This window comes from Leuresthes tenuis, unplaced genomic scaffold, assembly GCF_036924035.1.
Source record: "Leuresthes tenuis unplaced genomic scaffold, fLeuTen1.0.hap1 SCAF_20, whole genome shotgun sequence".
In the NCBI taxonomy this organism is placed as follows: Eukaryota; Metazoa; Chordata; class Actinopteri; order Atheriniformes; family Atherinopsidae; genus Leuresthes; species Leuresthes tenuis.
In genome coordinates this window covers 20440788-20456565 of record NW_027325374.1, presented here as the reverse complement: position 1 = coordinate 20456565, position 15778 = coordinate 20440788, and the positions used below count along the sequence as shown (strand labels likewise).

The following is a 15778-nucleotide window of genomic DNA, read 5'->3' as shown; positions in this document are numbered from 1 at the left end:
GCGGCAACACACTCAAAAAGTTGCGAAAGACGCAAAGAAAGACATCTGTAGAACATAACAGCATTCTGGAGGATTGTACAATCAGCAGATTAACTGGTAAGGGTGTCAGGGTTTGCTACAAAAAGAGGAATACCTTGGAAAACCATCTTTTACTCAACACAGACAAACGCTGCATTCAGAAATGTGACTTGTTCTCTGGACAGAGCTCATCACAGATGGACAGAAAAGCAGTGTGTGTTGCACTTTAATGGTACGCTTACAGTTCAGATCGGTCTAATGAGAACGAATGGATCATCAACAATGTCATTAAAAGGATTACAGTGAGGTTAGCCAGTGAAGATAATGAAAATCATTTTTTTGTCCATTTCTTTGTGTTGGTTGAATAGAGGTTCAAACACAGGAGCAAGGGACACATTACAGCATTAAAGCGACCTGTACCGTGCAGATTCTCTCCCACTGGGCTAAAGCATCAGTGTCTGGACATATGGAACCCATGTTTAAGATAAAAAGAAAAAATTCTCCACGCGCTTGATGAAGGCAGGTGTGTTCAGCTGTATCTGGGACTGAAAACATGATCTGCTGGGATCGAAAGGGTCTTTACTCCGCAGATGAGAGCTTTGAGACGGGCTTTGGAAAGTGTCAGTCCCAGATACAGCTGAACACGTCCTCCCCTTCATCCAGAGTATGGTGAGCAGAGATTACTGATGTTTTCATCCTGTGTTTGTGCTGTGGAACATTGTTTCCGTGGGTGACGCAGTGTTAGTTAACAGCCATATGAATGCCAGCAAGCTCTCCCTGCTGTAACATTCTGTTACATGGAAATGATCAATCGTATCTACTTCACCTCAAAAAGCATCTCATTGTATGTTGTACTATGTAGAACGGCAAGTGACAAATAAAACTCTTGACTTCATATCAACAAACTTCCCTTTTTGAAGGTAAGTCTGCTGATCTTATTCTTCTTGTCAGCAAACTCCATCAAAACAACAGTAACAGCTGTGCGTGATGTGAATCTAAATCTAGTTATAATTGATAGTCCTGTCCCACAGAGTTCCACAGTTGCAGTTAAAAATGCACCATTGGGACAAGCTCACATGTTTCTTCACTGCTAAGAACACACAAAATGTAGTTTATTTAGCTTCAGTCCCACACGCTGTCCCTGCTGCCACATACAAACACACAGGAGGTGGAAATAGCCCCAATGAAAAACACCCTTTCTTCCTGTTTTCATGATATCTGCTCAAATTTACAGCAGACAATTGTTGGACTATTATTCTTTTCAAAAGATGAAACTAAATGATTAAGAAAGATTTATGAATCCAATAGGAAACCACAGAGTAAAGATATCTGAAATCAGCTTGATGCAATTTGTTGATAACAGGAATCATTAAAATATTTTCTATCTTCTATCTAATCTTTCATTTCTATAAGTTTGCTGACATGAACTGGATGACCTACTGCTGATAATGAATTGTGCAATGTATATCTATCTTTCGCCTAAGTGTGTGTTTGCACATGTTTTATGTCATAATGGGGACCACAAAAAGGAAAGGACACCAGCTTTATGGGGACTTTCTGTAAATGTGAGGACCAAACTGCAATCCCCACAGGTGAATGTGGACCCCAGGAAGAATAGTCTTCATTTCAATGAAGACTAATGGGGATCCAAAAGATACAATAAACAATTAAAAATACATTTTTTGAGGGGTTAAGACTTGGTTTTAGGGTTAGGTGTTTGAATTTGGTTATGTTTAAGTTGAGGGTTAAAATCAGGGGGAGGCATTCAGTTGTCATGGTGAAGGTTAGGGTAAGGGCTTAAGGAACTGACTGTCAATAATCACTGGTCTCCCTGTGGGGCTATAGAAACTAACAGTGGCGTGTGCGTGTGTGAGAGAGTGTTGCATACCTCTGTCCAGGTTAAACTCTGGTCTGATAGGCTCTGGGACCTCCCACTGCTCCTCCTCATTGGGCAGCTCTTTGATGTCCTCTTTGTTCAGGAATCTACTCAGGGCTTTTCGATCCTGCATGGACATTCATTACATTTACTTAGTTAGGGGCAATATGCGCAAAGCTAATATTTAACATAAAAAATAGTTTTGAATCAAATATGTTCTAAATGCTACACTGGTATAGCTGATTTTTTCTCATGGTGGAAAATGATGAGGTTTGCAGCGCAGACTTATAATTACATGTAAGACACTGGGCAGTTTTGATGATCTACTTAACTTAATCTGCCAGCGTGATACATTTTCTGGAATAGTCTAATCGGTAATGTAATAAGCAGATATAATATGTCCAGAGGCAGATCTGTTCACAAATTCCTCTCATCCTCTCATATATGTCACAGCTAAACATGACTAAACTGACAATCATTAAATCCTTTAATCAAAAGGTGAAAAATGACATTTAAAAAGCCAGATATGAAGTAAAACACTCAAATGATTGATTGTGAGAAGCAGTCTTTGCCCTGCTACATAAAGAGGCTTCAGAAGAAAAGCATCAAAGCTGAGGCCTGATGTGAGTGCCTCTGCGGTGCTGCTCAACAGAGAGGAGGGCAAGTTGCCATAGAATATAAACGTGACTCCCTTCAGGGAAAAAGCCATTACTCGTAGCAAGTCAGCTCTGCAGTGGCGGTGGTGAGTGTGTAAGTGTGCGTGTGAAAAGATAGAGTGACAGGATGTGAGACCGAGACCGCGCTAAGGCTTTTTTCACTGGATATGGATTAGTGATCAATGCATACCGAAGGACCGTGTATCACTTACGTTAAGGGAGGCTATCAGGCCGCTCAGAAAATGCATCAGCTCTTTCCTGTGGCTGCTCTCTGCGCAGAACAGTTTCACCAGCTCCCTGAAACACACGGAAACAACATTACTAGGTACTGCCAGATTCTGGAACTCCAAAGATTTTAGTGTTCCCTTTATTTCTTTTGATCAGTGTAGTTTTAAAAATGGCCTTATAACCCTTCCCAGATGGATGAGCAGCAACAACTGCTTCTCTAAGATCTTTGCAGATGTCTTTCCTCCATGCTACACCTGAATATTCCAGACCAGCTAACTGCCAAAACTACTGTTTTTTCAAGTAGTTTTACTCACCACAAACTACAAAAAATAAATTATCTCTTAAATAATCTGACTCTGGCTTCTCAGTTTAGAAAGTCCTGGCACCTGTAAATAATCCATAATCCAGGTAAACTGTGGAAATTTCACCTTTGCTCCTCCAGCTTTTGAGTATTTTTATGATATTGAATCAATTTGACAACAGGAGTGAGTGCTGAGGCTCCTTCCATCAGACACAAACCTGCAGATATCCAGCTTGGCATCGAGGTGATCTTTCTGGATATAGAACTCCTTCTCGTCCTTCAGCAGGCAGATGACATCCTGTATCTCTATCACTGGATCCTTACTGTCAGGAACATCCAGCTGGTAGCGGATGTACAGCTTACCCACCTGTAGGCAGTTAGATGGCTACTTAGAATGTACATTTGTGTTCACTGTGTTTCTACACTGCTTCAGCCTTTGGGAGGGGTGTACTTAATGATCAATGTAGCTGTATTCTGTATCTATAAAGTGTGACCACATACTGAGCTCCTGTCTAACTAAATCAGTCGCTGGTAACACAAAATCCAAAGTGAATGACAGACTGAAGGCCCACTATTTTATGCTAGTAACCTTGATGGAAGTTCATGGTCAGAGATACGTGCTGAAAATCTGCTTTGTGAAAGGTACAAGAGGTGAAAACTCCCTCAGAGTCCCTCCTTACCTGTCCGAAATAAAGGTGCTTGATTTTGTGTGCTACATTCCTGTCCGTCAGCTCCGAGTAGACTTCACCCAATTCGTCATGGTGGTAGAGGAACCTCTGGATGTAGGGGACGACCGTGCGCACCATGTCCTGCATGGACGGACAGGGCCTCAGGTTCTCAGTAAGTGGCTCCGATTTGACACAGTGGGAGAGCTGACGGATATTACAGATCTCCAGAAACAAACGTCTGTCCTTCTCGTTGAAGGCAGGCATTGTTGCTCGGTCCTCTGCGACTGAATGACCTGATAAGCATTTATACAGCAACACTGAGACTCTTCATTCTCTCTTTTAAATGATTTTCTAACATAGGCAACACAATGAAGTAGCAGCAGCATACCAGCCTTGCTCCTGGGAGCAGTCCTCTTCTCTGCTGGAGGCAGGTTGAGCAAACACACCTGCTTGCCAGGTTTGAAGATCTTCTCCAGCTCTTTGTCATCACCGATCATGGGTTTACGTGCTAGACTCACCCAGCTGTTATCCTTGGTGGGGAAGACCCTCTTATCAGACACCATTCCTGAACACAAAGCAAAAAGACACACGGACAGAATGAGCTCCAGACATTTAGCACCTGACTTTGGTTCTCGCTGTGCTGGTCAAATGATTATTGGATAAACATTCAAAAGACAGATGCTTGCAGTATGTATCATCGGACACATTTTCCCCTAGCAACCCTTCTTCATTGCTCCCCAACAGGCAGGTGGGTGGTCACCTCATTTTATACCCATCTTATGGAGCAGAAAGCATTAGAATGCACAATTACAATCATAATGTGCACATAACAGTTTTTATCTATTGTTTCATCCACATGAAAAAGCCTTTTCTCCTTCAGACGGTGTTTCCTACAGTCTAAAGATGACTTCAGTGCTGATGTGATTCTGCACTGCAGACGTACAGCTAACTGCTTTTAGACTGCAAAGTGAAGTATTTCCAGTAGTAAATTCTCCCCAGCTGTATTTAAAACATGTGGCGCACGGACAGCCAGCTAACAGAAAGTCTGTCAGGCTGAAAAGGTAAAGATGGCTCTGGTGTGTTTGCCATGCATGCCACTTACCTTTCAACGTGGAGCAGTAACCAGGATTGAACTGAGGGATGTTTTCCTGGTCTCCGTGCACTTGAAACTTACACTTTTGAGCTGTTAACAGAAAGAACGACACTAAATTACCTCACAATCTTATATCATCGTATAGTATCTTTACTCAGAGAAATGAGGGAAGATGGAGCAAGTTACATAAGCACAAAGACATAAGAGTTGGTGAGCAAAGACATAATGAGCTGCTGACAGATGGGACAGAGTGAGTGAGGAAACGCAAGACAGAGAATGTGAGAAAATGTCTGAAACAAAAAGCTGGCAATCGAAATGTTCGTACCAAGTCTGGCATAGAGTACTGATACATCCTGAAGGACCTCAGCAGTGGGTATGGGAGATGAAGAGCAGATGAGTTCCAACAAGCCGACGTACTGCTTCATCGTGGGGCTGTGATCCACATTCAGCATCTATACATTTGAGACATCAGAAATTCATTAATCGTCTGCATTAGTGCGCTTCTGTAATGGGCAAAAAACAGAGTTTCAGCCGAGAAAGAGCCACGAGCCTTCATGGTAACTTTTGTCCATAGTTCAATTACATAAATGCATGAATAAATATGACTAAGTAATAATTCCACTTCTCTTCTGCCACCATCTCAAAACATCCGTGTTAGCTTAAAAAGCAAACAAGCTACCACTAACTTAGCTCTGATTTCATTTAGCAGAGCAGGAATTTACAAGCCTGCTTTAATCTTCCCCTGTTTTTAATCAAGGCACCGTGAGGGCGTCATAAATCTGCCGCTGTTGTCTTTGTGCTGCGGGACAACAGGAACTGAACAGCAATAACTAAAGAGGGAAGGGGTTTGGTAAACAATTAGATGACTTAATGAGACTCAATGAGTCACATTTTACGCAAACAGGAAGATGATGTGAGCTGTCAATCGCAGTAAGAAAAAAATGTGTCCTGGCTGAAAACTGAAAGTTAGACTAGCTTTAAAAAGCACAAAGTGTTCGATCTGTTCAATAAATACTAACTAACTTCCACTCTGTGTCTCTGTCATCACAACTAGCTGTCCAGTAATTTACTGGTCTTAGAGGGCTTACAGTGACAGGGAGACTCATTTATAAATTCCACATACCATTACACATTTCACAGCTTATAAATAGTAGGAGATCTACAGGATTTAAGCAGCTGTTTGTGGAGATTAAGCTTCACTAGGCAAGGTCCCAGGCTGACGTGAATCTTGTGTGAGTGTGACTCAGCCAGTGTGAATTTAATAGGATGGAAATTTGTTCTGTGCTACCTGTTAGTAAAAGACATCAAATATACTTCCACAAAGGCTCTCTGTGTGAACTGGGCTCGACGGAGCGGCTTACTTTGAGGAAGAAGTCTCTCATGCCTTCCAGCTGGCTGTAGAAAGGAGCCAGGACTTTGGGATCCTGGATGGGGCTGTCTGGCCTGTGGGTCAGCGGTCTGTAACGCTGGAACATGGTGGTCGTGTCGCTCCAGCACACCTCTTTCAGGTGGTAGAACCGGCCTGAACACCACTTATCATTTGGTCTGTGGAAACAAAGTGCATTGGTGACGTAGGGGATCAAATTTTGACAATAACCTTAAAAAAAATAGTTTAAGACACACCTGCTCTTCTCTACGAACACAGCAGGAGTGTGCTGGAACAGCTCCTTCAGGCGGCTCGGGGGACAGTTTGTATGCAGAAAGGTGTAGACGTTGTGGATGTGCTGAACTGTGGTAGTGAAATATGCTCCCTGTGCCTCGTCCTCAGGGTGCTCCTGGTCATCGGCCTCTGGTCTGACACACCACTCCTTCAGGTACTGAATCAGATCATCCACTGAGACACTCTCTCTCATCCCTAAAAGACGAGACAGATAGTAACAGCGAGCCCATCGTGTAACGGCCTCAACCTGCAACAGCAATACAGTAGGGACATACTCACCTAAAGCTCTGCTGAACTCACTGGACTGTATGTCCACATAGTAGACGTGAGTCCCGAGGAGGTCGGTGACTTCAGGTGACGTCAGATAAACCGAGCTTGGACAGAGGTACTTCCTCTCTTGCCGTTCTCCCTCCAGCGGGCGATAAGCTGGCACCCATTCAAGACGGCTCAAGAAGTGGTAGAAGGAGGACCTGGTGTTTTTGATGGGTAGTCCATCACCGTCCACCACCTGGGCTGTGAGGTACTGAGAGTAGCGGTGTCTGCAGGAACGGTGGAGGAAACGGTCAGAACGAGGAGCATAGAGCATGCAGCCTCACAATGATGGGCTAGATTTAATGCGGGGCCACATATCTTCAGGGATTTGATTATTACAGATGATAACCTCTTCAGCTGTTGCTCAGTAATCTTGATTGCTCTTGTGACGACTCCACAACATTGCAGGAGTGTGTGACCCAGATTCCCCTGAAGAATATTCAGCACACAGCAGCACTGGAAGCGCTTTATGATCGCAGTTAAATGCACTGAGAGATGTGACATCAAACTGATTGGTCAACTGATCGTTTGTGTGCGTGTCCTCACAGAGTCATGGTAAAATATAAAGGAAAGGGAGCTTTTCCATGTTCACTGCATTTGTATTAAAGGTTAAAGGTTGTATTAAAGGTTAAATGTTAACACTCTTCCTATCTCGCTTTTTGCTTTGCTCTTTACAACAAATCTCATTTTATGCTAAACAGAAAACTTCTGGCGTTCTTACGTTTCTCCACGAGTTAGACCTTGGAAATTTCATTTTCCCGTTTGTCACTGAATGCACCATCAGTGCAGCATTGGTAACTGCTGTTACGACAACAAACATCGGTGAAATAACCCATTTAAGCAACAGTTCTTTAGGTTAGCAGCTAAAAACAAACAAAATCCAGAGTTAATGGAACCGGCTTTTGACGGAGAAATTACAACCCAAGTTCTCATGGTGACAGTAACCGTGCAGACCGTCAGTAGAGACAGATGTGTTCGCACACTCTTCCCTTCTGGGAACATCTGGACATGCAGAACAGTTAAGATTGCACACCTAAAACGTCTGCTGTTGATTCTTAAATTTTTTGCAAACTATGCTGCCGAGGATTCAGATAAAGCAGAGCAATAAAAGCAAAGCTGGACAGGGGATGGCATGCGTCGTGCAAAGCATAAATCATGAATTACCTGAATCATGTATATATAATGGTGAGAGTAATTCACATAGGCATGAGCAGCGTGCACCGGTCCCCCGAGTAAATCTGTGAGCTTGGTTCCTGACCTGAACTGCTGTCCGCTATTCACACACATCTATTACAGTAACTCACATGATCAGAGTGCACTTAAAGCAATTTAATCCAGATTATCAATCTGATCTCTAACTATGTCAAACGCAAGCATAACGCTGGCGTTTTGTTTTTCTCCGCAGCAGAAAAATATTTTTTAACACAGTAATCACAGAAGGAATAATGAGGATTACTACCTGCACCCAACTAATCCCTGATACATTAACATAGCCATTAACTCCAAACACAATAGAAGTCTATTGAATCTTTTGGTTGCTAAAATGGGATGATATTCAGTGGACAGAACATGACACAGAAGGAGAGACATGTTAAGTATGTTCCGTGGAGTGAGTGTTTACCCTGTGTCCCAGTTTGTCTCCAGCAGCTCCAGCAGAGCCACCCTCTGCTGCAGGAGGACAGATCCAGGCAGCTGGGCTGTGGCCAGGGCATGCAACTCCTCACAGGGGTAGTCATCGATCAACCAGTCCTCCCCTGGGTGTTGGTGCCATGTTGCACTTTCAGCTGACCAAACACTGGAGGCCTGATGGAGGAGGAAGGGAAACATTAATAATGACATTTCGCTTAAGTGTTCAAATGTAGCTGAGGGCAGCGATGACAAGATGGTTCAAAAGAGTCATTCGCACTGATTTATTTCATTTGTCAAGTACTCTGCTGCTCAAGTCCAACCGGAACTGAGAATCTAATTACAATGACTGAAATCTGATGCCCCCACAGTAGCAGCTAACACAGAAACAAACAAACAGAGGCATTTTCCCAGGTACTTTGAACAGAAAAAATAAGAAGTTTGACATTTAATTCTGTGTGCTGCATCTTTAAGTCAAAGCCACACCAGTGCCATCGCTCCAGCGCTACGTGGAGGCAACAGTGGTCGCACGATGACAGACGGCATCATCCCAAATCCTTTGTTGTTTCAGCTCAGGCTAAAACAGGCATCAGGAACGTGTGACGTGCACAGCCTCAGCTCCGTCTGTGACACATCCCATCAGTCACCTGCTTTCCCTGCTCATCCTCAGCTTTTGATCTCTCTAGTTGTGGCGTGACTCAAAATCCTTTGCATCTTCATCCTTTAATCAGTACCTTATTTGTCATGATGACTCACAGATACAGAGGTGCCTCTGGTGTCCACGCAACCAGCAAATAGTGTGTCCTTACACAACCCATCCATACCTTTTCATCATGTGTGCTTACACACAGGCTTACCACCACCTTTAGTCTTTTTTTGTTTGTTTGTTCCAATATATTGCATGTTGACAGCATGAGCTGAGTGTTTGTGAATAGCTGTGGTAACTGGGATGTCCTTCCTACCAGTTCTTCAGAGCTGAGCGTTCGTCTCTCTTTGCGGATGATGAGACCGTCCCTGACCCCCAGTCGGCTGAACAGCTCTCTCCATCCTGCCACATCACCATCTGTCTGCACATAACAGGGACTCAGCAAGACCCACTCACAGCCTGGCGGAGGGAGAGCAGACAGGCAGAAGGAGAAGGTCAGGGCGTGCAAATGCTTACCTTCTGATATCAGTTTTTAAAGCAAGGTGTAACATCAGAGGGGTGAAATCCCTTTGCAATTCATCCTCAAAATCCAATATAAAACATAATCAGAACTTGACATCATATTCTTTTATATTAAAGATCTTAAAGCTGGGCTGAGTTTAACACTGATTTATCTCTTGAGTGATTCTGAGTTTTTTTACAAGACGAATAGTTTAAAGTTTCCCTTCAGCAGTTTCTAATCAACTAAAAACTCATAAAAATTTTACATTTCAAAGTTTTTGCCCTGAAAACAAAGCAAAACACTTTCAGTGTTTGAAAAGGCTGAGACTGGACTGTTACTGAGGTGTAATTCAGCTGTGCATGTTTCCAACAGAGAGCCATTGTACGTGGAAGCATGATAACGGTAATGGCTCACTTTATATTGCTTTCAACAAAATTGGAGTCACAATATCTGTAAAAATGTTATTATTATGTTTTCCATAATCCAACTTTATGTACTGAATGTTAAATAAATGCTCAATAAAAAGAACAGTTTTAAGCCTTGAAATCAGATATGCAGTTAACCTCCTTGCTGGACCCTGGATCCACCAATCAATGATCTCTCCGGCCAGGCCTGTAGCCATTGGTGCACAACACAGGCTCCCACCCTCTGTCGTTCTCCCTGGGGCTTCGGTGCAGGGGCTTCCCAGCACTTTCATCACTTTCTGTGTCTGACACTTGAGGTTTTTGCCTGCACCCAGGTCCTTTGGTGGGTGCAAAGCCCTCATTGGTCTCCTGTGCTTTGTTAGCCACCAGAGGACCCTGCTTTCTCACACTACTTCCAACCCAAAGCACCTACAAATCCACCGATCCAAACACCAATATAGATCATTTGCTCATACCCATTAAATGTGACCCACAACCCCATCTTGTAAAGTAAAAAATAGGGTAAAAGGACGAAGGACACCATTCTCAAGTCTGTCCTTTAATGAGCCCCAGCATCAGCCATGGACGGCGCATCGCACAGTGCTTCCAGTCATGAAACAACTGCATGAAACGCATTCAGAACCAACACACAACCAACAGTTTTTTCACCTCTGAGTTACGTTCAGTTAATACGCTCAACTTTTTTGCTCCTTCCTGGTTGGATTTAGCCAACAACTTCCCAAGGTTAGAGTTCCAAATCCAAGCTACTTGTTACGGATCAGTAAAAAGATAATCTATCGCCTTAATGAGCGCCATTGAGCTGGTTGCTTTGGTAACGTGTAAACACAACACATTATGCAAAATCTTGTCACTTCCTGGTGGGCTTCAATAAATAACAAAGCTGTGAGCTGCGGTATCTCCAGGGCTGTTTCAGGCCCGGAAGATGGAGGATGAAAGTCTACAAATACAAGTGTTAAGCAGCAGCTACAAACAGCGGCACATGAGAAGCAGGCAGCCAGTATCACAGTTTAAAGCAATTTTTTTTTACAAAAGTACAAATAATTCATGTCTAAGAGGACTTTATGTCATGCTTTATTAGTTACTCGTTTAGTTCTAATTAACAAAAAACCGCCAAGTTGTCTTTGATGTCTAAGAGTATAATGGATGAGGATCTCAACCTGAGATGTGTCAGATTATCAGATGGTGAGTAGTGAAAACGCTGCATCGATTGTCTTCAAGCACAATCATCGCACATCATTTTGTCCATACTCTCTCCTTCGAAGCACAGGTTGAGTGTTCTGATCCATTTTCTTTTCATATTTTCACTCCACTGCCACTTACATAACACAGACACTCAGTGTACCACATTCAGTACTCCCCTGCATCTCATGCTTGCTTTGACCTCAACAATGGAAGCAAACGCTCCACCAACAACAGAAAACACACACACAGATACAGAAACACACAAATGACTACCACCGTTCACCCACAAGTTTTGGTGACTTGTTTTGATTATTTTAGTTGACTGATGTAGACACTGAACTTTTTCACTGTTTTTATTGCACTGACACCGTCAGAACGCTTACATGACGTTAGAAAAAGTCTAACTTTAACCAGAATATAAATATTAACCAATTCGACCAAGTCAGATTTCTTAAAGTTGGACCAACACACCCAGATAATGCGAACCAAATCACTCCTGCATGTATCTATTTATTCGGACTCAAACTGGCTGGTAAAACTAATGAATCTCCTTCGGGAAAAGTCAAGTTTAGAGCATGTAAGAACTGTATGAAGCTGTAAAGCTGTCCAATTAACCTTTCAACATGGTAGTAATCAGTCCACGGCTAAAGTTTTGGTAATTTCATAGTGACTGAGATTTTCAAACCGGGGTCTCGGTCCCCCTGAAGACAGCACCACAGGCCACAGGAGGATGTGAAAATTAGATTTGCTCATTTATGAAATCATAACACGCTTCCTGGATTATCAGCAGCCTGGGTGAGGATGAAGCGCGTCAAACACTGCTGTTGTTGCACACAGAAGTGTTGGTTGTCTCATAGACTAGAGTTTACTTGCTTTAAAGTACTGCAGGACATGCAAAAAAAAGCAAAAATCTTGAAAGAGCAACCTAATTCTGTAGAAGCAGCTGACTGATGCGTTTTAAAACATCAGACCTGATAAGACACATTCACTCTCCCCAATGAGACCAACAAACAGATGCAGAGTCCCGAATCAAGTAGTACAGAGTCAGAGAATGTAAAAAGTGGAGCGACAATCCTTTCAGCAGCAGATGGAATGTGGGACAGCGCACACCAGCTGATGTCGGCGCCGCTCATATTGTTCATATGAGAGGAAAGTAAGTCCCGTTTTACTGATGCTAACACCTGTCTATCAAAAGACATATTTCCTCTACATCTAAAGCCTCATGGATGTGGAAAACCATACCTGTGATGATGAGTTTACCTTCAGACATCTTCAGGAGAATGCATACAAAAACTTTTTGGATTATCAAAGGACTGTACAAAGATGTTGGAAAGGTTGGGAAACACTGATTTAATAGTTTAACCCCCCAATACTAACAGCGGAGTCAAAAAGATCAATTCCACTGTCATGTTTCATACCAGGACGAGAAAAGCAGTGTAACTGAATGGCCTGATCGAGCTGCAACATGTCCCAACAGAGCTGGTGAATTTACTGAGTGTGCTTTTTGTTGTGTCAGTATCAAAAAGCGAAGTTGTCTCCCTACCCGGCAGTTTCTGTGTCAGGTTGATGTTGCTGTACTCTTCAGAGAAGTGCACCCTTTCAGTGGCCGGGCAAAGCAGACCCCTGCAGGTGAGGACGGGTACTGCGATGTCTGAGTACTCCTGGCTGGAGGAGGAGTGCTGCTTGATGAAAACCAAGTAACTCACAACCACCGACTCAGCCTTTGACTAGTGTTGGAATCAGCAGGAACAAGAAGGCAAACAAAGAGGGAAACATATTCAGGGCAGGGTAGCACTGCGTGGAGGGTGAAAATGTCAACAAATGACTTCTCAGTGATATTTTCTGATGATGAAGTTGTTGTGTGTGTTACCTTCCATTTGTTGCTCTTTATTGTGGGATAGATGTGCTGCTCCAGCAGATCCTGCGGCTCCAGTTCATGAACTCCAAGCCTTTTGAGCAGCACCCGGACCTGCTGACTTTCGAGGGGCTCCAAACAGCTCAGCAGAGATGGGTGAACCACATTTAGATCCTCGTACAAAGCAGACAGTGGTCCTTTACGAAGACAACACACAAAGCCCATAAGTGTAGTAGTACTGCGGTAGTGAAAAGTACTGCATTAAGTGTTAACATGACCACCATGAGGAAATGTACAATTCCAAGTAATTTCCTTTTAGTTATCAGTGCGAGATTCAGTGAATTTTGGCCTGAGAACACGAGCACATAGCAAACAACTCAAACAGCAAACCTGCAATGACCTACTTTTCTACTTTCTGAGGCTGCCATCTGAAGCCGTGATTCCCCGCTGATGTCGGCGCTGCTCAATATTTCAGAAGAATGCTGTTTAACTTAGCTGTCTCTCTGAAGCTACCACACTCATCTCTGTCCACATCACTTCACATTAAAGCCCAGCCTGAGGTTGGCGGACTGCGCTGCCACCAGCACTCCTCGTGTCCTTGTGTTTTCACGGTAACTTAAGAAGGGAAGCTTTCACAGGTATATTGTTCAGATTTATGTGAAAATGCCAGCTTTCTTTGTTACAAAGCAGTACAAAGTGTAAGAAAGAAAGTACACCTTTCAATTTGAGAACATGAAGTACATACAGTACAACCTCAAATAATCAACAACACGTGACATATTACGCACTGTCAGTGTTTATTTAACAAAAACTAAACCAAAATGCAGAAGCACTTTGTGAAGTGCCACGTGCACTGTTGCGTTCACTCTTTCCACTCCTTCAGGGAGGGTCTATATATTTTGTTTATATTTGGGTTTTGACGAAAACCGGAAGTGATTTTGTTAGGAAAATAAAACGAGAAGAAACGGGAAAAAATGGGAACTTGTTCGCCGTCATTAAAGGAAGCATACCAGCTACATAAAACGAAGGAATATGTTAATGTACCTTCTGAGATATTGCCCAACGTGGTAAGTTCCTTTTGAACATTGTAAACATTCGGGAAATATGATTTTTCTACATAGGTTGTTTGGCAGACAAGCATTAAGCTACTGAAATATACCAGCAGTTTCCACGAGTTCTGTACATTGGCGGCTCGTTAGCGATATGCTAGCACTTGTTTATTGCACCAAACAGATTGTACTATGATGTGTTCAGAGTAAATTATGTGTGACTTATAATGTTGTAAAATGTGGGTTGAAGAAGACTCAATTTTGGCTGTGATATGCTCATATGTTTGCAGTGAAATTTAAGATGTATGGTTTAAGGATGTGTTTATTGGAATGTTATAAAATACTATGTCAAATATTGTAAATTTATTTGTTTACAGTTTAACCGGCTTGACCGTGTGTTTCACAAGGCAATAAACAACAACAACAAGGACTGGTTTATGTTATTCGTAACATGCACCCTCTTATTCAGCAGCTTGTAAAACCACTTTTAGCAGCAATAACTTGAAGTCATTGTTTTGTGTATGATGTTATCAGTCTCTCACATGGTTGGGGAGGGATTTTGCAGGGAAGCTGCATCAGCTCATTGAAGTTTGTCGACATCTGTTTATGCGTAACTCTTAAGATCATCTTAAGCCCAGATCATCAGCCCTCCACCACCGTGCTTGACAGCTGGTATGAGGTGTCTGTGCTGATATGCTGTGTTTGGTTTCCTCCAAACGTGCTGCTGTGCATTATGACCAAACATCTCCACTTTGGTCTCATGTGTCCAAAGGACGTTGTTCCAGAAGTCTTGTGCTTTGTTCAGATGCAGCTTTGCAAACCTAAGCTGTGCTGCCATGTTCTCTTTAGAGAGAAGAGACTTTCTCCTGCAACCCTTACAAACAAGCCATACTTGTTCAGTCTTTGTTCTTATTGTGCTGTCTTGAACTTTAACATTTAACATGCTAACTAAGGCCTGTGGAGTCTGAGATGTAGCTCTTGGACTTTCTGCAGTTTCTGGGAAGATTGTAAACTGTCTTGAATATTTCCCACTTGTGAATAATAGTTATCTCTGTAGAATGATGGACTCCAATTTGTTTGGAAATAACCCTTCCTAGATTGATGGCCAGCAACAATTACTTTTCTAAGATCATTGTTAATGTCTTTCCTCCTTGGCATTGCATCCTCCTGGCTGCTACGTACCCTCTTAATTCTTATAAAAGCAGGAAGGATGGACTTGGTTTTTAGCACTGCTCCTGCACTTTATTAACTAAATATTGACACTGTGTAATATGTGTTGTTGTTCATCGAAGGTTGTACTTACCTCATTTTAACCAAATCTATTTTTCTCCTAACTATGTTTTCCTGTTTTCTACATGTGTAGTGAGCATTCGCTGTGTTTGCAGTACACGCGTTCACACGTCAATGACATGGCACGACATCTCTTAAAGAAATTCTACAGTGAATTCATAAAGAAAAATCCTGTCAAATGTGGCCTTCTCTCAACCAAATCCTTCTCTCCACCCAATGGAGAGTCTTTATGGACCAAATAAATCTGTTGTTTCAGCTCAGAGAGCTGTGCGGAGCGAAACTGTATTTATAAATGAAGTTTTCAGTATAATTGGACTGATGATGAAATGTGGACAACCTAATGGGCCCATAAGAAAGCCAGGTGGTTGTATGGTGACGGCAAAAAAAAAAA

The 15778-nt window shown here is 42.6% G+C and overlaps 1 protein-coding gene across 1 annotated transcript in view; it reads right to left on the bottom strand.

Moving 5' to 3' along the window:
- Window positions 1-15778, bottom strand: part of LOC140278883 (uncharacterized) — a 37954-nt gene that overhangs the window by 3608 nt on the left and 18568 nt on the right. Inside the window, exons 30-43 of the mRNA XM_072373971.1 lie at window positions 13064-13245; window positions 12737-12920; window positions 9401-9543; window positions 8434-8615; window positions 6780-7039; window positions 6464-6695; window positions 6202-6385; window positions 5166-5292; window positions 4850-4930; window positions 4136-4312; window positions 3760-4040; window positions 3298-3446; window positions 2763-2847; window positions 1907-2021 (exon numbers count right to left, since the gene is read on the bottom strand). Coding sequence (XP_072230072.1) covers window positions 1907-2021; window positions 2763-2847; window positions 3298-3446; window positions 3760-4040; window positions 4136-4312; window positions 4850-4930; window positions 5166-5292; window positions 6202-6385; window positions 6464-6695; window positions 6780-7039; window positions 8434-8615; window positions 9401-9543; window positions 12737-12920; window positions 13064-13245 — 2382 coding nt within the window. The remainder of the gene's footprint in view (window positions 1-1906; window positions 2022-2762; window positions 2848-3297; window positions 3447-3759; window positions 4041-4135; window positions 4313-4849; window positions 4931-5165; window positions 5293-6201; window positions 6386-6463; window positions 6696-6779; window positions 7040-8433; window positions 8616-9400; window positions 9544-12736; window positions 12921-13063; window positions 13246-15778) is intronic.